The 25,420-nt window shown below is 42.5% G+C and overlaps 1 protein-coding gene across 5 annotated transcripts in view; it reads right to left on the bottom strand.

Moving 5' to 3' along the window:
• The window catches only part of plekha1b (pleckstrin homology domain containing, family A (phosphoinositide binding specific) member 1b), a 50,704-nt gene that overhangs the window by 20,519 nt on the left and 4,765 nt on the right, over positions 1–25,420 (bottom strand). For 2 of the 5 annotated variants that reach the window (XR_003930050.1, XM_030077218.1), the window contains exons 5-11: positions 23,893–23,990; positions 16,329–16,451; positions 15,534–15,671; positions 14,902–14,970; positions 12,942–13,006; positions 11,990–12,053; positions 11,020–11,109 (exon numbers count right to left, since the gene is read on the bottom strand). Coding sequence is in view for 4 of the 5 variants with exons in the window: in XM_030077218.1 (XP_029933078.1) it covers positions 11,020–11,109; positions 11,990–12,053; positions 12,942–13,006; positions 14,902–14,970; positions 15,534–15,671; positions 16,329–16,451; positions 23,893–23,990 (647 nt within the window). In the remaining variant the exon portion in view is untranslated. Of the gene's footprint in view, positions 1–3,737; positions 4,357–8,073; positions 8,148–11,019; positions 11,110–11,989; positions 12,054–12,941; positions 13,007–14,901; positions 14,971–15,533; positions 15,672–16,328; positions 16,452–23,892; positions 23,991–25,420 lie in introns of those variants that run through there. The other 3 variants (XM_030077220.1, XM_030077221.1, XM_030077222.1) reach the window with 3 other exon arrangements.

Here is a 25,420-nt window from a genome sequence, read left to right as displayed (position 1 = left end):
AATCTCTGGAATTTTTTTCTCATAAATCTGTGATTTTTTTTCTCGGAAATTTACCACTTAAAGCTCAGAGAATAATAAAGTTTTTTTTCTCATAAATTTGCCTTTAAATTTGACTTTAATCTCAGAGGTTCTGATTTTTTTTTTCTTAGAATATCAGCCCCCATCCTCGGCTCTGTACATTTTTTTCTCCTAGCAGCGACACTGATCGGCTGTCGCAGGGATCTGGCTGGGACAGAAAATGAAAGAAAATCTCATTTCCAGCTTCATCAACAAGGAAAAGATAAAGGACACAGCGTCTTGACAGTGGGATGTGATCCAATTTCTGATTCAGTTCAGATTCTGGACGAGCTGCAGTTTGTTTGTTTTTTTCCCAGAGGTTTTAGGTAAGAGGCGAGTCGTGTTCGCTGGTGAGGCAGGAAACTTTAACCTGTTAAACTGTGACGTGAAGTCTGACGCCACGCGACGTGACATGACGCTCTCTCCGACACCACAGCAGCCAAGCAGAAGCCCAGCCCTGCAGGTGTGCAGGTGGTTCACAGAGTCCAGGTGATGCAGCCGAATGATTGTGTGCATCCACCAGGGGGCGCTGCTGGCCTCTTTTTTCAAAAAACACTTTTAAATGTCGAGTCAAGGCTGAATTATGCTTCCGCGTAGGAGGAGCGTACGGAGGTTGTGCGAAGCTTACGGGGGTTGTGCGACCGCCGCAGAGCCTTGCCGCGCGCCTCCCAAAAATTGTAACTACGCGGACCCTCCGCAGCCCCACAAGAGCTGTGATTGGTCCGCCGAAGTACATCATTTCTGGCATTTCGTTGCAACCGGCATCACATCCAGTTGTTGTGCCGGCCGGCAGCGCCGTTTTTAAAACAACTGTTGTGTCTCGACTCGTCGGTTGTGTTCGAAAACTTTGGAGAGTGCTGGATCTCGCGGAAGAACGCCTGGCCGAGGAGGTGCGCAAGTACCCGCACCTATACGACTCGTCCTCTCGCCATTACAAAGACGTACAGAAGAGCAGCGACGTTGGTGGGAGGAGAATTGCTCAGTGTGTTTCGCAGAGGTATGTTGGACACACACACGCTGCGTAGGAAATGCGTGCTTCGCACAACCCCCGTACGCTCTTCTAACGCTGAAGCATAATTCAGCCTTCACAAGTCGCTGAGCGGTCGGCAGCAATGATGGAAGTCACAAAGCACCACTTATTTATTTAAACTCATTTTACTTTTTGTTGGGTCATGTGATGCAACCCGGCTCATTAATTAACAAAAAATCTGAACCAAAATATTCCAGATTACTTCCACTTGAAGTAATCTGCATTAACCCCCTGAAACCAAGGCTTTTATTTAGTCTTTTTGGGTTGTTTATCCAATTTTGTGGTGATTCTTATTATAATTGGATTTTAAATACATAATTAAAATTTACTCGCTATTCTTTCCCCCTTTTTGTACTATTTTCTTTTTGTTTAATTTGCTGACAGTTTAATGCCTGACTTGTTTTTTCGACATGTCTTCCTAAATTCTCAAGTTTTTGAAAGAAATTGAGGGTCTGAGGTCAACAGAGGTCATGTATTAATAAAAGATGCAAACAAAAACATTCCTCAGATTGTTTCCACTTGAAGTAATCTGCAATAACCCTCTGAAACCCAGGCTTTTATTTTATTTTGAAAGGTTTTATTTAACCCTGTGAACAAAACGGTTTTACTGGTTTATTTATTTATTTGCAATTTTTTCTGCAAGTTTTTTCCACTTAATTTTGTGGTAATTTGTCTTATGATGCAATTTTAAATATAGAATAATAGGAGTTATGAATGTAGTTTGTGTTTTCCCAGGAATAAATTTTCTAACAGTGCTTTGGTAATTTTCTGATAGTTTTCTTTAAAATTTTTATTTTATTTTTTATTTTTAACTAATTTAATTTCTTTAAATTTTTAGGTCACACCTTGCAAATTTCTCACATTTCTGAAAGACATCAAGAGTCTTAACTTATTATAGCATAGACTATTTTAGTAATTATGCATGACTGATATTTTTAATTATTATCTTTTTTTTTTAAATCTCATGTATCTCGTGCAGTGCTCCAACGTACCACAAGGGGGAAGTGAACCCCGCTTTGACAACCAGTGTGATGCAGCAGATTTGTTGCTAACTCATGACCTTCAGCTCTCATCTGGACTCTAAAAATGAAGCCGTTTTGTTTTTTCATATTTCTAAATGTAATGTGTCGCCTCAGGGCCTCCAGATGCTGCCGAACGCTCCGCTCGCCGCTAACACGCTAATTTGGAGCCTGAGATAGGCTTCATATGTTTGGGAAATACTCTGCAAACCACACACACACACACACACACACACACACGTTAGCCAGCGTTAGCTCCCAATGGAGACGGCCCATACGTGACAACATTAGCGTCCTGCAGGCTGCACAGTTGTTCAAGCTGCTAATGTTTTCGAATGAGATGCCTCTCCATTGTGTTCAGTGGGGAAGCAGAAACTTAAGCAAACGGTCGGATCCACACGGCGGCCATCTTCCTGTCAGCCTCTGTTTTTTATAACGTGTGGTTTCACCGCCTCCTGGCTGACAAACAACTGAAAAGACGATGGAGGGTGAAAATCCAGAGGGACATTTCAAGGTAAAACAACAGATTTGATCACCTGTTCACTACGACAGCTAACATTAGCATTCAACCGCTTCCCAGCTAATGGTACCATCTAATAGCATCACATGATACGACAGGAAAGGAGTAAATTAATACTGAATTATTGTCATGGGCGAACGTGGTGGACTCGTTTATTAAAGGACGTTTGACAGGAAGATGGCCGCCACGTGCAGCTGGTCCACTGCTGTGGTCACATTACCAGCAAAAGTATGTTTTTCTTGCACAGCATTAAGCACGAAGGCCGTAACACACATGCACAGCTTTGTTTTGCACACAGCATGCAGCTTTTGGTAGCCTCGACAAAGCGGACAGTTTTTGGAAAAGCTGTGAGGAAATTCTGACTTCCTGCCAGTGTGACGCAAAGTTCTCTACTCAAAGGCCCTGCTGGGACTTTGAGTCAAAAACTTGGCAAACACTCTGAACACTTTTAACATGTTTACCTTTGTAATTGATCTTTTAAACATGGACCAATGACATGCAAAGATGCTTGACTGCTTCATGCTTTTTCCAAGCTGGCCTGCTCAGGAAACATAATTAGGGCTGAGTGATGTGGGCGTAACTAAATATCAGAATATCTCTGCCTGACTTTCTTTGATAAGATATTTTCAAACAAGCAAGTTTCTTAAGATTCGATATTTTCCAAATTGGGAACCTTAAATTCGCCGCACATTTATGCACGTGTACATGCGCACCACATGCATTTCCATCAGGATGGCGGACATTTGTGTCAGAGCTTCACACTCTGTCTCTTTAAAGTCCAGATGCTCATGAGAATCTTGTGATTCTGAGCTCAAATCAGCAGGATCTCCTTGTTCCTGAATCCCAGGTCAAAGTAGAATCTGCTGAGGTGATCGGCTGCAGGCCTGAGACACAGCCAGCAGGGGGCAGCACAGAAATACACAACAAAAAGGAAAAAATTGCGTTTTTGTCTCGTAAACCACTTTAATCTCAGAGAATAACTATTTTTTTTTTTTTTAGTTACAAATTTATGACTTTAATCTTGGGAATTCAGAAAGTTTTTTTCTCAGAATTTTACCACCGACCCTCTCGCGGCTCTGTAATTTCTTTTTCCTCCTCCAGTGGCACTAATACACAGTCATACAACTCAGTGGTGAATGCTGAAAACCGAGACATTTTAGTATTTTACAGATTATTTGTCTGGACTCGGGACACCGAGTGTGAAACCGCGGCACCTAATAATTTTCAAACTGTGATGGAAGGACAGACGTGCTTGTTATGCTTGTACTTGCTGTATCACAAAATCCAAATTCCCAGACCAGGTCTCAGTCTCAGGACATTATTTTAATACTGATAAATCACGCAGCCCTTATTATATTTATGATATTAGACCAGTTGGGGGTTTTCTGACTTGTGGCTGAACAGAGTGAACCATTTTGGGAGAAGTAAAGATGTTTTGTGGTGATTACTGCGTCAGTACCCGGTGCAGGTACGTCACTGTGCTTGTGCAATGTCAGAGCTGCCGGTGCATCGTGGCCGTACATCCAGAGGGTGGCGCTGCTCTGAGCGACACGTACTGACAGTCGTGATGCTGCTGGTGCTCAGCAGGAGCAAGAGACGAGCGCGGTGGCTAAGGAAGCGGAGAGGCAGCGGGGCATGTGATTGGGCGATGAGCAGCGGTGGGAGGGGCAGGAGGTAGGCAGCAGGGCTCATTTGGGGAAGGTTAGTACGTCACTGTCACACCGCACTCTCTGGAAAGCAGACACACACACACACAAACACACACAGGAAAACAGACAAAATGGCAAGAGGGTTAGAGCAAAGAAAGAAAGCTCACATTGAGTTTGTTTTAGCAAAATGGTGCTCAGTGGAGCGCTGCAGCTGCTGGGAGGATTCACATATGGATGAAAGAAGAAAAAAATGACATGAAAACAGCTGAGATACACACACAAAAAAAAACAGAAAACTGAGAGATGATTGGTTGTGTTGTGAAAGTGAGTGGTCACGATGAGGCGTCCTGCTCACGTCACCTGACTGTTTGTCCCACCTGTGGGCCAAGACGATTGGTTAACATTAAACCAATCACCGCAGGTTCACTGACTGCATCACCAGCAAGGTTATTATAGTTCGCTAAAACTAATATAAAAGCTAAAACTAGGTGTGAGAAAACATTTTAGTTTAACTGAAATCACTCAAACTAATAAAAAAAGCAAAAAAAAACCTCCAAACTAAAGATTTTCAATCAAGAAAGACTAAACTGAGACCAGCAAACCCATCATGGAAACTAAACTGAATCGAAAATGCAAATTAAAAATGAAGTAAAAATAAAAACTAATCAAAAATATGAAACCATAATGACCCGTCATCGCAACAACAGCGTCTTTCAGATCAGCTGACTGTTCTGCCTTTGATTTACCGTTGACGTTTCTCGAGGACAGAATAAATCGATAAATTCAGCTTTGCAGTCGGTGACTTCACGACTCCAAATGTCCATCACCGTGTTTGTTTACTTCTCACCGCGCACCGTGACCGGCCAATCAGGGGGCCTCGCACAGATTCCAGTCAAATCACGTCTACCACCGGGATCGAGAGCAGCTCCAGAACTTGTGGTTGTTATTTCTTTTAATAATGGGACCACACACGCGTCAAGGACAACAACACCAGCAGCAGCCATCATGAACAAGAGCACTGTCCTAAATAGACGTTATATGATTCCCTCAAGTCTTTGCAGCCGTTACATTCACCACTCTTTACGACCACTGCTGTGTTTGTTTACTTCTTGAAGGCGAAGATGTCTGGGAATTTACTGACCGGCCAATCACAGCATCTCGCACAGATTCCAGTCAAATCACGTCTTCCACCGAGATCGAGAGACGTGGCGATTCACGCGGGCCGATTCCTGTCTCATAGAGCTGAACTTTCCTCAACATTTCTACGTCGCTCCTTGACTTATCAGATCAATTCGGGGTGAACGGTGCTTTGAAGTGACTGAAAATCAACTTTACTTTCAACTTTTCAAAAATCAACTTTTCAAATCAACGCCAGCCACTGCCCGGTTGAGCGTTTAGAGAGTTCTGTTCTACATGGACGTTTCCTAGTGAACTGTTTATCTTCACTTCTCACAAGTGGATGGATGGATAGAAACAGGGAGTGACAGGCATCGTCGGTCCGGGAAAAGTGTCCAGAAATGTGGGAAAAAAAAAGAAAGATGGACCAAATGATAAGTTGTGACGTCACTGATCATGACGCTCTGGGGTTAGTCTGGATCAGTAAGCCAGTAATGCTGTCTTGATGATGTGAGACTGGTTATGATGGAGGAGGAAGATGTTGCCAACAAACAGCAGTAAGGCATGAAATGGTGATCTGAGACACATCTGTGTGAAGGTCAAAGGTCAGGTAGGTGTTTGATTGAGCCTTTCTGACACAGCGGGACTGTTTTGCACCTGCATTCACATGGCTGAGACACCATCCAGTCAAGGCAAGTCAAATGTATTTCTGTGGCACATTTAGAAAACACAGAACGAGTCGGCCCGAGATCTTTGTAAACTTGGCTGGGACAAAAAGAACAAACAAAAAATACACCGCTGTGAAAGTACAACTGGCCTCATCAAGTGCTTGAAATGGCAAAGTGATCAGATTTGGGATCAACCAAAATTTGTCAGTTACCTCTTTCTTTTCTTCCTTAAATTCCTCCATCCCTTCTTCCTTCTCACTTGCATATTCCTGCTGTCACTGTCTTCCCAGTATTCCCCACCAACCCAGTTCCCTATCTCCCGGTCATACATGTGAAAGTGTAGTAGTAAAGTTAGACCGATTGGATCAAAAACAGTCTCCACGATGCACCAACCCCAGTTTCCTTCACCAGGTTAAGGGATGAAGAGAAAGCTGATTAGCACAGGTAGATTTCTGCTGGAGGAACCCAATCACTGTCACCACGGAAACCCTTACTCACATTTCTGAGGGCTAAGGAAACTGACAGGGCCCAAGGCGTGAATATCACAAGAGAAAGTGTCTGGGTTGCAGTTTTCAGTGTGCATACCTGAGATACACTTTAACGTCAGATGTAAACACTCACCATCTACAACAGATCTGAGCACAATCTGGATTTCCAGCCACATGTTAAATGCAGGTGTAAAACAGAGTCGTCTGCACTCAGACTTGACCAAACTGAATGCATTCAAGAGGAATCTCAAATACGATTCACGCAAATCTACGCACCAGCTACTTGCCAAGACGCTGTGTTACAGAGACAGGCAGAGCGGGGATGTTAAAGGGCTGTTCCACTGCTTTAAGACCTGCTGGAGGAGGTAGCGACGATGCAAACCACACAGCTAGCAGCAGTGTCAGAGCGGAGGCACACTGCGAGGCTCTGTCCAGATTCAGACCCACTGAGATGTGGCGAGCCGGTCAGCAAATGTTGCTCCACAGGATACAGTTTCAAATAGGGCTGCCGGAATGTCGGAATGTGAATTTTGCACAAAAAAGTGCAGATTTTTTTAACAGCTTGCATGCATGTAAGTTTAGCGACCACTGTGCAAGCCGTTGTAATTTCTGATTAAGCAAAAAATGTAATGTTTTCTGCAACACAGTGAACAACATTCACACACCAGCTTCTCTTGGATGCTGAATCTGTGCAGCCCGGGGGAAAATGTTTAGTTCAAACCACTTCACACCTCGGGTTTAGCTAGCAGCGATCAGCAGGTTCTGGTACTCCTGCTGTTCCGGTTGAACTGCTGACATCTTGCAAACTTCAAAGCTTCAATTAAAGGTTTTATTTCCCGATGTAATATTACATCTGATGTGTCTTGCAAAATCTTGTGGTCTAGACAGAATGCATGCAAGGTACTTACATTTTTAGAATAAAAAAAATGTGTCACTATTTCAAAAAAAAGATGATGACACAATTAATTTTGTGCAAGTCATGCATCATTGGTTGGGAAGCCGTATGGCATCGTGTTCTTTACTTTAGTGCCAGCTGTTATGATGCAAGACGAGGGGCCAATTTTTCAAGTGGTGGATCTGTTGTTTTGGTTGTTTTGTTTTTGAGCATGACACTCGTCATGTTTTCATCAGTCAGCATTTAGCATGCTAAATGCTAAAGACGCCAGAGAAAAAAATCCATGAAAAAGTTTCAGGAATCCACCAGAAACCTTTTGTTAGATTGCTGTCTTCTTCTCTTTGATGCACTGTATTGTTTCTTGACCCAAAGATCACTGAATAAACCAAAAAAACTTTTTTTTGAGTGTTGTATTTCAAAAAGCTTTTCAGTTTTGTCAAATCAACAGCGGGAGCCACAGCAAACGCTTCCCATAAGCATCTGATTTTGCGCTGCTAGCTAACAAACAAAATAGGTGTGTAGTGTCTGCAGGGCCTGACGGCTCCTGCAGGGGGCGCTCCAGCTGAGTGTTGGGTTGGCTGGTTGGTTGGTTGGTTTTGGGGCTGGGAGGACAAGGTTTGGGGTCACATACGTGCTGCATTCACCACTGCAGAAAGGCGAATACCTCTGTATACAAGGGCTGGACAGCCGTCTGGCCTGACGGATCTGAAAACAACATTTACACACAGCTCAGTTACACAGAGGAGCTCCACTCCGGACCACAGCCAGCTCCACGGTCCAGGATCCAGGCTGGAGGTTTTGGAAACTGTCTTGGCCAGGGACTTAGTTACCTGCCGTGCTTTAAAATACACCATAATTTATGACTTGGGCTTGAACTTACTTTTCACACTGCAAAAACGTCCATGTTACAAATCATTCAGTCTCCTCTGCAGAATTAAATTCTTGTTTTTCTTCCAACAAGGTAACGAATCTGCCAGTGGATGAGATGATCCCACTTGGTTTGGTTTGAGTCTCTTCATTAATCCTGGCTGTGTTTTGGGTGCAACATGCAGTAAACCAATCAGAGGCCGTCTCCCGTCCTCTTTAAAAGCCAGGTGTGTCACACCTTGGTGGGCTGCTGTTATAATGGAGGATTTTCCAGGTGAGAAGGAAGGAAACGGATCTGCTGGTGCACCGAGTGAAAGCGAATAAGCCACTGTGTGTCCAGTCACGTTACTAATGTGGCTGTTCTCCTCATCATGCTGCTCTCTGATCTCTGAGTTGCCATGGAAACAGAGAGCCATTTTCATTAATCAGGTTAAAGGGATGTAGAGAAAGCCGATAAGCACAGGTAGATCTCAGCGGGAGAAACCTGATCACTGTCGCCATGGAAAGCCTTACTCACATTTCTCGACAGCTTTTTGCATGTGAGCATGTGCAGGACAGAGAGCGGACAGGATGAACACAACAAACACACACACCATACAGCACGGTGGAGCCTCCTACTGGTGATAGCTGAACATCGCTGCAGATCCGGCAATTAACGCTGCTCTGCTTTCTAGATCCTCGTGGGCCAATCTGCTTCATTCTGTATTTATGCTTCTTATACTGTTGCATCTCGTTTATACTGTCAGAAAAAATCCTTGAAACAAGAGAAACTGCGTTGGGAACAAGTGGGATTATCTCTGGCATATTATCACTGGCAGGTTTTTTTTACCTTATTGGAAGAAAATCAAGATTTTCACACTGAACGATGAAACAAAATGACCTAGCATGTTTGTGTTTTTGTTTTTTGCAGATAATTAAGTCATGTTGGAACCAAACTCTTCAACTCTTCAGAAGACAAGACAGGAAAGGAAGCAGAAAATGTAGGAACAGATTGAAGAGACCGTAAAAGGGAATGTGTGTGTGTGTGAGTGTGTTTTGAACAGACTGTGCAGGGCAAACTGCAACAGCCTGTGCTGCTAATAAAAACACTGTATGCTATCATCACCACCTCCACTGCCATTATCACCATCATCATCATCATCATCACCATCATCATCATCATCATCATCAGTTTGTGTGAACATGTGACAGAGCGACACAATCCTGTTGAAAATGTTTGACATGAGACACGATGTACAGTTAGCACATCATCACAAAACATGAATGAAAAGAGGAATAAAGGCTCACTGCGCATCAACCTGCTGACAAATTTTTTTTATTTCTTACTTTTTCCTACACGGATTCAAAAATCTGTGTTTGACTCTGCACACGAGAATGTAAAAACACGCAAACAAGAACAGAACAGAAACTGAGGAGTACGACGGCATATCAGGGCCGGGGTAAAGAAAAAAGAAAAGAAAGTGCAGAGCTGGAAGGGGAGGGGCAATATTCAGAAAAAAAAATGAGTTTCTGAGATAAGTGGCAAAAGAGGAAAACACAAATATGCAAGAAAAATACTCGAAAACTTGAAAATTCTGAGAAAATAAAGTCACAAATTTGCAATAAAAAAACGTGGAAAAATTGTTAAAAATACCTGACAGCAATGGGATTTAGCAAGAAGGAAATCCTGGTGATTTTAGCCCAGAATCACAGAATCCTCACGGTGAGCGGCAGCGCAAAACAAAAACTGTTTTTCTAGTTTTTTTTTTTTTTCTCATAAATTAGTGACTTTATAATCTTTAAAGTTTAAAGCATTATATCATAGTGAAACATTACTGAGTGAATGATTTCATGATTTACACTTTACTGTCAGCTGAAATTTTTTGTGCATCATCAGCAACTCCATCTGTAACAGCACATAACAAACTGTTAATTGTATTATCATTATATTTTTATGTTAATATTATTTTTATTAAATTTTATTTTTCCATTATGAGTGTAATATAGTGAGAACTTGTGTTCTGATCATGTGTCAAGAAGCAAACTGACAGTGGTGACATCATCATCATCATCGTCATCATCTAACTGAAGCATTTTCCACCATCCACACCACAAAAAGGAAAATATTTTTGAAAAATTCTTAACCACAGAAACCAGCGACGTCTTAACCAAAAATCCTCTATGCAGACGACTCGGCTCCATCAGTGTGAACCAACAACCTGACACTGAGCAGATTCTCTTCTTTCTGTTTCTGCTACTTATTATTATTATTTTAGGAACTATGCATGACTGATATTTTATAAATTATTATTATTATTATTATTATTGTTTTTAAAAATCTCAAGTGCCCCCTGCAGTACTCCAGTGTACACTTCCTGTAATTTAGAAGCATTTTTTTTTTTTTTACTTTTATGACTAACTCTAATTTAAAACCTGCTAAGACAAACTAGTGTGAGTCGACTTTCCATACTTTTGCGAAGGAAACCTGGACGACAGATGAAGACGAATCGATGAGGAGGAAAAGTTTAATTCCACGATTATTTTATTCAGCAGAAATTATGATACAAAAACGAAACGCAGCAATGATGATTTTAACGTCATGTTTTATATTAAGAAGGTTGCAGTGCAGTGAGCCTGTCATTCTCAGTGTGTGTGTGTGTGTGTCAGTGTGTGTGAGTGTGTGTCAGAGTGTGTGCTCAGCCTCATCTTGGTGTGCTGGTTGGAAACTCACCGTGGCTGCTGAGCGCCCGGGGCCCCGCTGAGCCACAATGGCCCCTGAGATTGCCTTGATCCAGCTGTGCATGTCCTCTGGACTGTCAGCCTGGCACACACACACACACACACACACACACACACACACACTCCAATCAATAAGTTTTTTCTTAAATCTAACATTTTCTAAACTCTGAAAATTCAAAACAAACGGCTACGAGCAATTTCACAATAAGTTCCACAAAAATGAGCAAGAAGTTAGAAAAACTGACCCAAAAAAGAACAAAGAAAAAAAAAGTAGATGACCTGAAATTAAGCAACCTAAATAAAAAAAAAAAAAAAAAAAGGCATACATATTCAAATAACTAAAATCAAGAAATTTGACCTGAAAAGTGCACAGAAAAGCCTTGTGCTGATTGGCTCAACCGTTGTTGAGTTTTGTGTGTTTACGTGCTAAGCCACACCCCTTTTGAAGTTCATTGGTCGATATCTTGATAATGAAATAAGATATCAACAAGGCCTAAGCAGCTTTTGACCCGTTTGGTCCAGTGATGATCCACAGCGAATTGAATGAATTTTTAAAGTTCAAAATTTTGACCTTTAGTTATAGCGCCCCCATCAGGCCGACTGGGGTCAAACTTCTTGGGCAGCATTTGCACACAACTTCCAACCAATGTGCAAAATGTCATGTTTCTACGGTTTACAGGAATTTGCAAAAACATTTGTGAAGAAGGAAAATAATAATAATGATGATCAAAATAATGATAATACAATTAATAATTATAATAAAATTAATAAATGATAATAAAATTAATAATGATAATGAACTGGAACAAAAACAACATGGTTTCAGCTCCACGGCTGACAGACAAAGAAAGAGTGAGAAGAAAATAAAATGTGAGGTTAAAACACAAAGTGAAAGAAAACGCTTCACACACCAAAGAGTTCTCCTGTGTGTGTGTGTGTGTGTGTGTGTGTGTGTGTCTCACCTGTATGTAGAAGGTTCTGGAGCTGGTAACCATCTCAAACAGGTTGTCTCTCATCATCACGTCACTGAGGACACACAGCAGGTTCACACTCAGAGCTGCACACCTGAGCTCACCTGTCCACACCTGAGCTCACCTGTCCACACCTGAGCTCACCTGTCCACACCTGAGCTCACCTGTCCACCCCTGGGCTCACCTGTCCACACCTGAGCTCTCCTGTCCACCCCTGGGCTCACCTGTCCACACCTGAGCTCACCTGTCCACACCTGAGCTCACCTGTCCACACCAAGATCATTTGCTCTGTTTTTTTCCAAAAAACACGGAGAGAATAAAGGCGACGAGAAGCTGAACAGGAAACGAGTAAAAATCTACGAGAAAACGACCTGGAAACTGCAGAAAAATGTATTTCTGACTGTGAAAAGAAAGAAAGAAACCGACCTGAAAAATACTATAAATACAGATTTATGATTACAGGAAAATAATCAGGTCATTTTCCTGTTTTTTTTTTTTCTTTTTCTTTTTTCAGTTTTGTGAACTTTTTTGGTTGATTTCAAGTCATTTGTTGTGTCTTTCTTTTTTCAGGTCATTTTCTTGTAACTTTTTACAAATTTACAGCTCATTTCATCAGGATTTGTGCAGTTTGTGTTCAGACGCCTTTTACAAGCATTTAACCCTTTGAACCCCGAGCAAACTGGCTTGATTTATTTTTAAAAATATGACAAAAAAAGGCAATTTTACAAAAAACTACACCAAAATGTGCAACCAGGAAATTATATTATAATAAATAAATGAATAAATAGATAAATAAATTTTTAAAAAAAAGGAGACAGAAATGGTTTTTGTTGCTTAAATGTTCATCGTCTTGGTAAAACTGTCCAGACTGAGGGCTGACATTCATTTTGTGTCATTTTGGGTCATTTTGTGTGTGTGTGTGTGTGTGTGTGTGTGCGCTGACCTCTGTTTGCACTCCTGCACTTTGTGAACCTCCTTCAGTGGGATGACTCGCAGCGGCTCCCGCTCCTGTGAGGAAGACCAAGGACAATCTTCATCATTTCCCAACACACACACACACACACACACACACACCTCCGGGCTGTGTGTTAACCCTTTACAGCCCGGCACAGCAGCTTCATCAAACCACACAAGAGCAGCGTAACCAGGAACAACCCCAAAAAATTAAGATAAAAAGTGCGACTCATAAATTCAAACTGAAGACCTGGTGCTGCCTTCTGGGGCCTGATGCATCTTAAAAACTAAAGTAAACAAAATAAAACACCTGTCCACCTGCAGGGGGCGCCGCAAGGCTAAACCGAGTCAGATGAACAGAAAATCAACTAGATCAAGAAAAGAAGAAGCTCAGACGAAGGAAATGTGGAGCCGTTCAGGACCCAGGTCTGTTCAGAGATATCAGACAAGCAAGAACAAAACAGTTATCTTTATTTATTTTTATTTTTGCACATTTTTTTTTAACAATTTTATTTGCAATTGTGACCTACAAAAAAAAAAAAAAAAAAAAAAAGTCCAGTGATTTCCTGCTGATTTTCTCCTCACCAGTTTGTGACAGAAACCAAGTGAAGCTGCTCAGGTCTCAAAAGGTTCGTTTTACTTGCTGCCCCCGCTGGACACAACACTGAACTGCAGCGAGCAGACAGATTTAAATCTGATTCTCTGTCTGTCAGAAAAACACCGAGACATGAGAGACACTCTGCTGTCATCACCACGACAACACACACACACACACACACACACACACACACACACCCACACACAGACACACACAGACACACACACACACACACACAGAGGCATGTGTGCAGACAGGCTGGTTCAGACTCGCCACATGTGGAAGCAGGAATGCAGCACACATGCCGACACAAGCATGAGCCTGAGGCAACACACACACACACACACCCACACACACACACACACACACACCGTCAGTCTCTTTACAACTCTCTCTGTCTCTTCCTGTTGAATTTCTATTTATTCTATACTTATAATTATTATAATTCTATATTTAATACTATATTACAGGATTTTTTTTTTTTTTTTTGCTAATTTTCAAGACATTTTCTTGTTTACTTTTTTGCTTTTTTTTGTTTGTTTTTTTCTTAATTTTCAGAATTTTTTTTGGTCTGACTCATTTCTTGTTAAGTTTCTTGTTAACTTTTTGAAAAACAGAAATGAAAGGAGCGAGTGTGCTCGGGTTTTGAAGGGTTAATTCAGAGACAGACAGAGCTCCGCCCCTCCTCCTCCCGCACTGTGGGTGTGTTTGTTTTGCCCTTCAGAGTAAAACACACACACACACACACACACACACACCACCACCACCAAAACTGTAACTAAATCCCACAGTGCAAGAAAATTAAAGTTAAAGTTTTTTTCTCATAGATTTTTCTCATAAATTTACAACTTTCATCTCAGAGTATATCCGAGTTTTCTGTGCAAATTTGCGACTTTATAATCTAAAAATTTTCGAGTTTTTTTCTCATAAATTTGTGACATTTTTCTCACAGAATATCCAGGTTTCTTTCAGGGAAATTTACGTCTTTAACCTCAAAAATGCTGAGTCAGGCAGCGCGCTGATCAAATCAGCTCAATGAAATGAATTAAATACGACAGACGATGGTTTCTGAATGGCACACTGTCCACTTCAGGGTCACCAACAAAAATAAGACATTTTAGCGTTGAGTTTTGACTTTCACCTGTTTTACTGTAACTGACACTGGACATGATGGACTGGAGGCCACGCCCACCAGAGCCACGTGACCACGCCCACCATGACCACGCCCACCCCAGCTCCCCCGTCCTGAATTTCACCCGCTCTCATCCGGTCAAGTTAATAAAGCTAGATCTGTGTGTGTGTGTGTGTGTGTGTGTGTGTGTGTGTGTGTGTGTGTGTGTGTGTGTCTCACCAGCTCAGACTTGTAGTAGCTGACAGCGTTCTCGTCCAGCATGAAGTACCTCCTCTTCCAGTTCTTCATCTGAGGAGGAGGAGGAGGAGCGGCCCTGCGGTTAGCGAGCCAGCTCTATCTACTATCTGTATATTTCATTTTTCATATTTATTATTACCATCAGTATATCTCACATTTCAACATCTCATATTCTTAGGTTAGTTTATTGTATATACTTAGCCCTTATTGTTTTTAGTGTATATATTTAGTATATTTAGTCTCTATTGTATATACTTCTTAATTTTAATTTTATTTTATGTTTTTTTTTTTTATTGATGATGCTGCTGTAACGTGGGAATTTCCCAGTTTGGGATCAATAAAGTATACCTATCCATCTATCTATCTATCTATCTATCTATCTATCTAGCCATCAGCTAACCATCCCTGTCCTGCTGCTAGCATCTGATTAGCACACCAGCTAACGTTACATCACTAATAGGCTAGTGTTAGCAGCTGCTAGCGAGTAACTGTGTATGCATATTGATTAATAATGTACATTAATATTAATATATAAAATACTAATGATAATAGCTGTGTGATGTGAGTGATGAGAGTGTGTGTGTGTGTGTGTGTGTGTGTGTGTGTGAGCTCACCACGGCGCCCTGCTTGACGCAGTGCCCGGCCTTGATGATGGTCTGGTCCTGAGCTCCTCTGGACAGGAAGTAGGGCAGCTGGCTCTGAGGCCGCCTGAGTCCTCCCCGCTCCGCCCCGTTCTGCCCCTCCCCCTGCTCCTGACACACACACACACACACACACACACACACACAGCACATAGTGTGTATGAACAGTCTCTCGCTCTTTCTCCTGCTGTATAGCCAGTGATTTTTTGGGCTTCCCAAAGTAAAACCCTCCCTAACCTTAAGCGAGTGGTTTTGGTGGATAAAGTCATGAAAAGGACTAAAATGCAGCCCAACAGAAGACACTAGATGTTCTGATGTGTTTTGTGTCAGAAACGTAATCTGCAACAAAAAATGTGCGTCCAAACGTCGGTAAGAAAGCCGTTTAATCACGATGGAACGTGGTTTTTAGGAGTCTGGCTCATCTCCAGCTCAGCCACCATGACTCTTCTTCAGGATCAAACTTAAAAAAAAAAAAAAAAAAAAAACAACAGCCTGACATTCCACTGAGAAAGCTCCGCCCCCTCCTGTACGAGGAGCTGAAACGGCTTCATCTTATTTAAAGTATCAAGTTTGTGACTGATGTGATGATGCTCCCTCCCCACGCTACACACACACACACACACACACACACACACACACACACACACACACACACACACACACAGGCTGTACTGTGTTCACAAGCCTCATACCAGACAGGACAGGACTCGTCCGTGTGTGTGTGTGTGAGTGTGTGTGTGTGTGTGTGTGTGTGTGTGTGTGTGTTACCTGCGTGGCGGTGATTATGGGGACTCCTCCTATGATCTCAGTCTTGTAGGAGATCTGCTTGGCGGCTCCCTGAGCCTCCTGAGGAGCTTCAGAGCTGCTCGGACTGTCTGCTGACTTTGGCACCTGGAAAACACACCGACAGCGACATTAACCAAGTGTGTGCTGTGTGTAGCTCTCACACAGTGGATGTGTGTGTGTGTGTGTGAGACGCTGCGTTTTTCATCTCCCAGTTTAACACATAACACACACACACAGTGAGGAAACTCTCTGCAGGTCACAGGTGAAAACTGGGCTGGTGTTACACTGAACTGTTTCGACGGTGAAAACATAATAAAGCATAAAGTTTGTTGGGAAGAGTGAATCACCTGGGGAAGGTCAGGGATAATTATGTTTGGGTCTAGGGCTGAACGCTTAATTGCATTTGTGAGAACACCATGATACGATAAATCAGGATTTTCTAATCGTAAAGGCTGTGGTTACAGTCCGGTCACGTGACATGCAGTCGAGAGCAGAGCGGGCGGCGAAACGAGGAAGCAACACCTCTGAGGCGTCGCTCAACGGCCTCAGGCTCGACGAATCAGACACCCAGGAAGCTTTAGAGACTGTTCTGCTGCACAGCGTCGGGGTTGTGCTTCTGTTGCTGCCACTCGGGGCAACGCCACTCGTCTGTACCAGCTCTTACCAAAACACCAAGACACCAAAATACCAAAATACCAAAACAAAAGAGAAAGCCAAATCCCACCCGACAGGGATCATCGCCTGAACTGCTTAAACACACGACTCCATACGAGCGTAATTCAAAACGGCACGGGGGAAATTCCTCAGGCAGTAACTGAGTCCATGGGACAAGACGAGCTTTTCACTCTTACTACTGACATGTGGTCAGTACAGATGTTTATTACAGTGACTCTGGATTATCTACAATAGACAGTGATAAAGTGTTTTTATATCAATTCAATCCGCACTTTAGTTGGCATGAAATGTTACTGACTTTCATATTGATGTCTGAACCAGGGTTATCCGGAGGTGCTTTGTGTTGTAGTGATAATTATGACACGCTAACAAGGCTGGAAGTCAAACCAGTCAGTCCATCAACCACTTCAATCACAGCAGTGTGACAAAAACATCACCTAATTTCATCATCACATAGAGGCCCGGCCTGCAGGAAAGAGCTGTTTGCGTGTAATCTATCTAAAACTGTGCTGGTCATACGATAGAATGATTTATTGGTTAAGTTTCTTCAATAATGCAGAAGATAAGGAACTTAAAAAAAAATGAATGCATTTTAAATCACAATTGGAATTAAGATTATTTTCTCAAATTGTCCAGCCCTGTTTGGGTCAGATGGAGGGTCACAGCTTTTTTACTTCAGAGCATCTAAAACCCCTCATTCGAAACGGCACACAGTCCCTTATGTAGTCTGCACAGGTTTCTGTATAACTGCGCTGGTTAGAGTCATTAGCCTTTGCCTTGTTGCTCTGTACATTTAATTTTGCCATTTCGCATTGTGCTGCACCGTTTAAATGGAAACCGCACACCTGATCGTCCTCTCTGATGTATGAATCCGTACGATATCACCACCACGCTCAATTACCACTAAATCCTGTGATAGACGATTATCTTTCTTCATTCACTTCAATCTCCTGACTGGTCTGACATTATGCGGCAGATGTGATGTTACAGGCATCTTTAGAAGTCTTTTGTTTTGAAGGTAAATTTAGGTGTGGAAATTTCAAATCCCTTGTGAGTGTCAGCTGGACTGTCTTTGGATTAGAGTCATGCTGAGCCGCCGGGAACTCCCTTCACAGGTTTATTTAGGTTTAAAGAGGAATAACCCCACCCCCCGATCTCCAGCCCTACCCGCAAAACACACACACACACACACACACACACAGAGAGCCCTCCCCCATTCAGCCACAATCAAATCAATACTGTAAGCTTTGCCTACATGTGCTCCTGTCTGTGTGTTCTGGTGCTGCGAAATGAGGTCAGAGCAAACAGTTCTGTGTTAATTAAAGTATTCACTAAAATAAAAAATTCAACAAAAATGAATCTTTGTTGGCAAAAAGATATGACAAAATATTTTCATCAGCAAATAAAAAAAACAACAAAAAAAAGAGACTCCTGACCTCGGTCTGCAAGGGAACAGACGCGCTATTAAGTGCAGCAAGAAAACAAATACAAGAGGCCAAAGTGACTGAATGTGCATGAAGGTCACAAACAAACCACCTACTGAGGAATTTACAGAGAAACAAAACGTGTTTTCATCAGCTAAAACCACGGAGGGTTCTGTCAACAAAAACTAGATTAAAAACTCACAAAAGTCTGGTGACTAAAAGGTAACTAAAACTCAAACTGTTTTGCAAATTTGCACCAAGTATATTGGAACAAAATTAGCCAAAAAATGTCTAAGAATTCCAAGAAAATGATCAGAAAAGTAAGCAAACAAATCATAAAGAATTATAAGACAAAAATTGGAAAATTATTCAAAAATATCAAAAAACAGAAATTGCACTTTTTCCATTACTTTCAAGAAACCCTCCCTCAAAAAAATGTAAAAACACAAGAAAACAACCAAAACATCCACCCAAAAATGTGACAACAGACAGAAATAAAGCGATTTTTGTTCAGTGGGTGGAATAAAACCTTTCAGAACAAAAGCCTGGAATTCAATGAGTTAAAAGCTCAAAGTCATCCTGAAATTTGGAATTTGATCATTTGAGTTTTGGAAAGATGACTCACCTGCCTTCCATAATCCAGGATTTACTGAAAAAAAAAAAAAATTAAAAAGCAATATCGAATCAAACCCCTTTATGGTGAATCGTGTCGTCTCCAGGACGACTGCAGTCCCAGGTTTTGTTTTTTAAGTCAATATGAGACTGGGTGGAATGTTAGTGGTAATTCATAATTCATAACAGGACAACCAGTACCAACATTTCTTAAGTTTTAAAGCTGACAAAAACACAGTTCTTATTTCATTCCTTAAAAACTGAAGTACTGAGGCTGAAACTACAAAATACTGTAATTTTATTGAGAACATTGAGAATTATTGGGAATTAACTGGGGAATAACGTCGGCTCAGCTTAGTTTGGTTTGGTTGAAAGCTGAAACTTGATGGAGGACGACACAAGCTGTGGGCTGCGGTGTCCAGCGTCAACGTTTGGACAGCAGGTGGGTCCGAAATCCTCTGCAGGCGGACACGCCTGCAGAGGAGAATATAAAAACCCAGCACTGAGTAAGGATTTCACACAGCAGATCCAAGGACCTCGAAGGCATCGCTCCCTCCATCCATCCATCCATCCATCCATCCATCCATCCATCCATCGACGGACCCATCCGACATCCACCTGTCCAGAATCCCCCACCTGCGTCTCCAGGTCCTCCACAGTGTAAGACCTCCCGGTTTCCTTCAGACATCTTGTGTTTTCCAGATGGTCGGGTCGACCGGCAGCAGGGGCTTCATGGTCACGGTCTTCCTGTGCTCACATGTTCAGCTGGGGTTTGCGTGTTCTCTCCGTGTTTGGGTTTCCTTTGGTTGCTCCGGCATCATAGACACTTTTATTTCTACAGCACTTTTATTTCTATATTTCTATTACTGATAATCACTGCTCTCTGGGAACTAAAGCCCACCCAGTCCTGCTGGAATGGATTAAAAGTCTATTTTATTACAGCTAGTGACTTTTATTAACTCTAATAGCTTGGTGGATGATGCAGATAGCGCTCAAGAACAATATAAAATAATAAAATCCACATTTTTAACTGGGTTTACCATTCCTTTAATGTGATCTATAGACCTAGGAAGGTTTGTGAAGGCTGATACCGACACTAATATTTTTAGACTAAAGTATCCACAAGCTGATTTTTACATTTGACCATTTTCACATCAAACAAATCAAACTGTTCATTGTGACCACCTTGAATTTTAGATTTGTCAAGTAGAAAAGCCTCTGAAATACAATTGAAACCATTATGGGACAGAAACCCTGCACTAAACGCAGACTAAAGACATTATTTTAGTGATGGCAGCTCCTTAATGAAGAATGACCCCTTAACTTTTTCAATAACAGGAACTCTGGGATACATGCAGCCTTTAAATGAAGAATTAATTTGCAGAATTAGCACAATGAACAGAAAGGTAATGAACATAATTTCATGTCAAAAGAAACTAGACCATTTCAGAAGTGGACATGCCGAGCTGACTGATATCCAGTGTTTAACACACCACTCTAACCTAAACTGTGGTAATTTGTTGGTTTTCACTGTGTTTCAAAGCCACCAAGACAAACGCCTGTAAGTCTGTTTTTCAGAGAAATTTAACCAAGTTTCATTGTTTTTGTGATTAACAGACACTGAGACGATGAAGCAGAGTTTCTCCTTCTGCCTTCTGCAGCTGCTCCTCTTCAGCTTCTCCCTCGCCACCTCTCCGCTGGAGGACGTCCAAGTGGTCGGAGAGATCCTGGTGGGTGTTTCCGGAAGCAGATTCACACTGTCTGATAGCTGAGAAACGTCTCACATCTTGATCTTTGATATCCGTTATACCATAAGTCATCAACATCGAAATGTATCCGTGCAAGTTAGACAGTGCACAGGAGTCTTTTTGCGAATTTTGATCCACCCGTCTTTCTCCTACGCACCTGTCTCGCACCTGTAGGTGTGCAAACTGTTCTTCTGAGTGTAAGAAATCATGAAACACAAACTCAGGTTTATGTTTTTGCACATTGTTGCTTTCCTTTAAATTTTCTTTACGCGTAAATGTCAACAAGCCCTGAAAATGCACACAAATATTCCTGTGGCCAATGAGGACAGAAATACAGAAGCATTTTTAGAGAGTATCCGACCCCGAAACCCTAATCTCAGTGAAACAAAACAGATCCAGCAGTCATCTCAGTTGTCTAGCAAACTGTGTATTCCTACTTCCTTCAATCTTCCCTCCTTCAGGTGGAGGACCCAGGCGACGCCGACATCAGCACCCAGATCTTGTCCACCAACAACAATTCCACTGAGATTCTGCTGGAAGGCGACCTGCTGGTGCCCAGGACCCGAAACGCCATGTTCTGCTGGAGCAACAACTGCCTGTGGAGGAAAAGCGCCGACGGCTACGTGAGGATCCCCTACGTGGTCAGCTCCGCCTTCTCCGACTGGGATCGCTGGATGATGGACCGCGCCATGCAGGCCTTCCACGACAGCACCTGCCTCCGCTTCGTCCCCCGCCACGACGAGTACGACTTCATCAGCATCGAGAACCGGGACGGGTGCTTCTCCTCGCTGGGCCGGGCGGGAGGAGCTCAGGTGCTTTCCCTAAACAGGCAGGGCTGCCTCTACCACGGCATCATCCAGCACGAGATCAGCCACGCTCTGGGCTTCCAACACGAGCAGAACAGGAGCGACCGCGACCAGTATGTCAGGATCAACTGGGATAACATCAACCCGCGGATGGCCTACAACTTCCACAAGCAGTACACCAACAACCTGGACACTCCCTACGACTACTCCTCCATCATGCACTATGGCAGGACGGCCTTCTCCGTCCAGTACGGGAAGGACAGCATCACCCCGATCCCCGACCCCACCGTCCAGATCGGCCAGAGGCAGGGCCTGTCCCGCATCGACATCCTGAGGATCAACCGGCTCTACGGCTGCTCAGAAGCCACAGAAACTAAACTGGATTAGATGCTGAAAATGATTCTGTTTCTTAAGTTGCCGGGGAATGATTTATGGGATGTATGGTTACTGTAAGATGATTTGGGCTATGGTTGCTGAGGTTTAAATTATGGAAAATAATTGTGATCCTGTCGGTGTTGGAGATTATGGGTATACTTTGTTTTGACGTTGTTCTGTGACTTAGATACAACAAGCATGTAGGAAAACTGAAAAAAAGCTGTTAATATTATTGTGGTACATTTGTAGACAATGTTTTGACCTGATCATCACATGAATAAAAATCATAATCCACTACTCCAAAGGTCTGCTTTTGAAATGATTGCAGTTAAAGTGCCCGTTAATCCTGCAGCGCTCAAGGATGATTATCAATGACTCGGCACAGTTTTACAAAATCACTCAAAAACAATAATTTCCCACTTCCTGGGAAAATAATCACCAAAATGCCTTTCCTCATTTCTTGGACTATGATACTCCCCTGACCTGTGGATCTGTCAGTCATGGAGTCTGCATACAAGTCATGCAACACTGTTTTGCATGACTTGCTGTTTTGCATGACTAAGTTGATCTACTGTATGAGGCACTGACAGTTTTTGGAGTCTAGCTGGCCAATGAACAAGTGAAGGGGGTGATAATTTACACAAAACTAGTCAGGATCTCCATTTTGTTAATAAAAGGCAGTGCTTCCATTAACTGAAAACTGTATTCACTCCTGAGGCCAGATGTATAAACGCTGCATCTGCACAGACACATGCAGACGTTATTTTCTGCACAGAAATATGTATTTCTAAGAAAAGAAGGTGTGGTGAGACTGAGCTTCCTGCAGACTTCACGCCTGCACACACCCAAGTTTTGGCTGCAGGCTGCCAGGGAAGTGGCAGAAAATTACATGAAACTGACATTATCACTGTACCTTTACCATTTCAATACACTAATTGTCTTTAATATCCAATGCCACTGTGTGTGTATGACTTTATATGAGCCTATTTATCTATTTTTTTTTAAATTATTATTATTATATTTGTGAGTGAGAGTGTGTGTGTTGCAATGTGTGTCACATAATCCAGCTGTGACTGATGGGTGGATTGATTTATTGGGTCATGTGTGATTAGTGAATATTGATTATGATGAGCTGTAAACAGGCTGAGCTGTGTGAGTTAAAGGAGCTCGCTGTGCTTTTAGTCACCACGTCTGAAAAAATGAAGGAGCAGCAACAGGGATTTATATGCAAATGAGCTAATTAGGGGCGTGTCATTTGTGGTTGATTACGGGAACGTGCATGAGACTCGTGCACGTGCCAGCAATTACACAAAGACTGGGTTTATAAAACAGAGTTATGCGTATGACGCATGCAACGGAAACATGTGCCGGCATGTTTCTTGGCTTTGCGCAAACACACACTGTTAGTCATGAATCTACATTTGGTCTGAACGCGCCGTTATGGGACGCATTCGTACAATTCTCTGATATTCCATGCATTCCACTCTCTGACATTTCTTGCCTGGAATAAATCTCCAGATAATCCAGAAATTATAACAACCAACAGGAAGCATGGACCTAGTCACTGCAGCATGACGGACAAATAAAAAATAAAATAAAATAAAATAAAATAAAATAAAATAAAATAAAAATTAAATTAAAAATAATAATAATAATAATAATTTTTTTTTAAAAAAAAATTGGAATTGAAGATGATTTTAATTCTACAGTGGGGGAGAGGTCAGCAATTGCGGCCGACTCAGATTCTACAACTGGGAGAGCGAGAGGCCTAAATGTAGAGAATGACTTTTAATCACTGCAAAGAAACTTAGGAAAACAGAAAACTGGAAAATAAAAAGAAATACACATAGAATAAATAGAAATATGAATGTGTGTGTGTGTGTGTGTGTGAGAAGGCGGGGCTCACAGTAATCTTGGTGGCGTTGTTGAGAACACTGATCCACTCCACCAGATCCTGCTGGTCGTTGGCCTGCAGGTAAAACTTCCGCATCCCTGCATTTATGACTGGACGGAGACAACAGAGGCACAAGTTAGTTTTTTTTTCTCAGTGTTTTTTCCCTCCTTCCTCCTTTTCTCCTCCTTTTTCCGACAGGCCGCTCCTCTGTCTGCTTCCACCACAAACAAATATGACGAGTAAACCCATGCACACAACCTCGAGAACCTCGTCTGTTGGCATCTGTTGCTATCATCAGCCTGTCTTGACCCTGGAGCCAGACGTGCCATGCCGTACATTCTTAGCTTTTACACCTTTTCCTAACCCTTAACCAAGCAGCTAACGGAAGCTAAGTGGCTGAAGCTGCTCACAGGTTAACTTTAGCCACTTCAGTTGGATTGGCTTCCATTAGCTGCTTGGTTGAGGTTAGGAAAAGGAGGTGGCTAAGGTTAGAAAGCTTAAAGCGACGTTCGCTAACATTAAAAGCTACGAATGAACAGGGTTCTTGCTTGAAGCTGGACTGGATCCCGGGGCTCTGGAGTGAGGGTCCACCAGCTCCTGGGAGCGACTTCTTCTTTGTTGGTCTTTATGCTACATAATGGTTCGTCTGGCTCCAGGGTCTCATCTGATTGGTCAAGACAGACTGATGGTAGCAACAGATGCAAACAGCTGCTGAGCCACTGGAAGGTGCAGCGGGGACCGGATTTAGCCCAGCGTCTGTGTTTTTCTTTTGTTTTTGTTGGAACCAGGTGACTCTTTTTTCTTCCCACCCCTCTGGCCACTTTTCCTTCAAATGATAAATGTCAGTTTCGTTTTGCGAAGGACGAGCGACGAACGACAAGACAAGGCTCTGTTTTCATCACACCGCCGCTGTTTTAACTTGTGAGACAGAAAGAGACAGAGAGAGTCATGGAATATTATTTAAATAAAGCCTCACACATCATTACAAAAAAAGAAAGAAAAAAGCGGAAATGAAAAATGAGAAGAGAGAGAGAGAAGAGAGACTAACGGATGAGAGAGAGACATTGATGAATAATGGAGAGAAGAGAGAGAGAGAGAGAGAGAGAGAGAGAGAGAGGAGAAACACACCAAGCGCTTCATGCAAATCACCATCTAAAAATACCAGCTTGTTTGTGAGAGGTGGAAAACTGTGTGTGTGTGTGTGTGAGGAAAAAAAGTGTGTGAGAGTGTATTGGTGGCGGCCAGCTTCCGATTATAACATTAATATCCTGTCCAGAGACCCTACACACACACACACACACACACACACACACAGGTCGGGGCAGGGTCAGTTTCCTCCCATTGAGAGACAAACTGCTCCTGTTGGCGAGCAGAACAACAACAAGCGGCGAGGGACAAAAAGAGCCGCTGACGTCAGAGAGGAAACACAGACAGCTGGAAGGGGAGAGGAAGGAAGGGAAGAAGGAAGGAAGGAAGGAAGAGAAGGAGAGAAGGAAGGATGGAGCAGGAAAGGAAGCAGCGAAGGATTAAAGGAGAAACT

The sequence above is a fragment of the Myripristis murdjan genome, chromosome 19 (genome assembly GCF_902150065.1).
Source record: "Myripristis murdjan chromosome 19, fMyrMur1.1, whole genome shotgun sequence".
NCBI lineage: Eukaryota > Metazoa > Chordata > Actinopteri > Holocentriformes > Holocentridae > Myripristis > Myripristis murdjan.
This window is presented reverse-complemented; position numbering and strand designations above follow the sequence as displayed.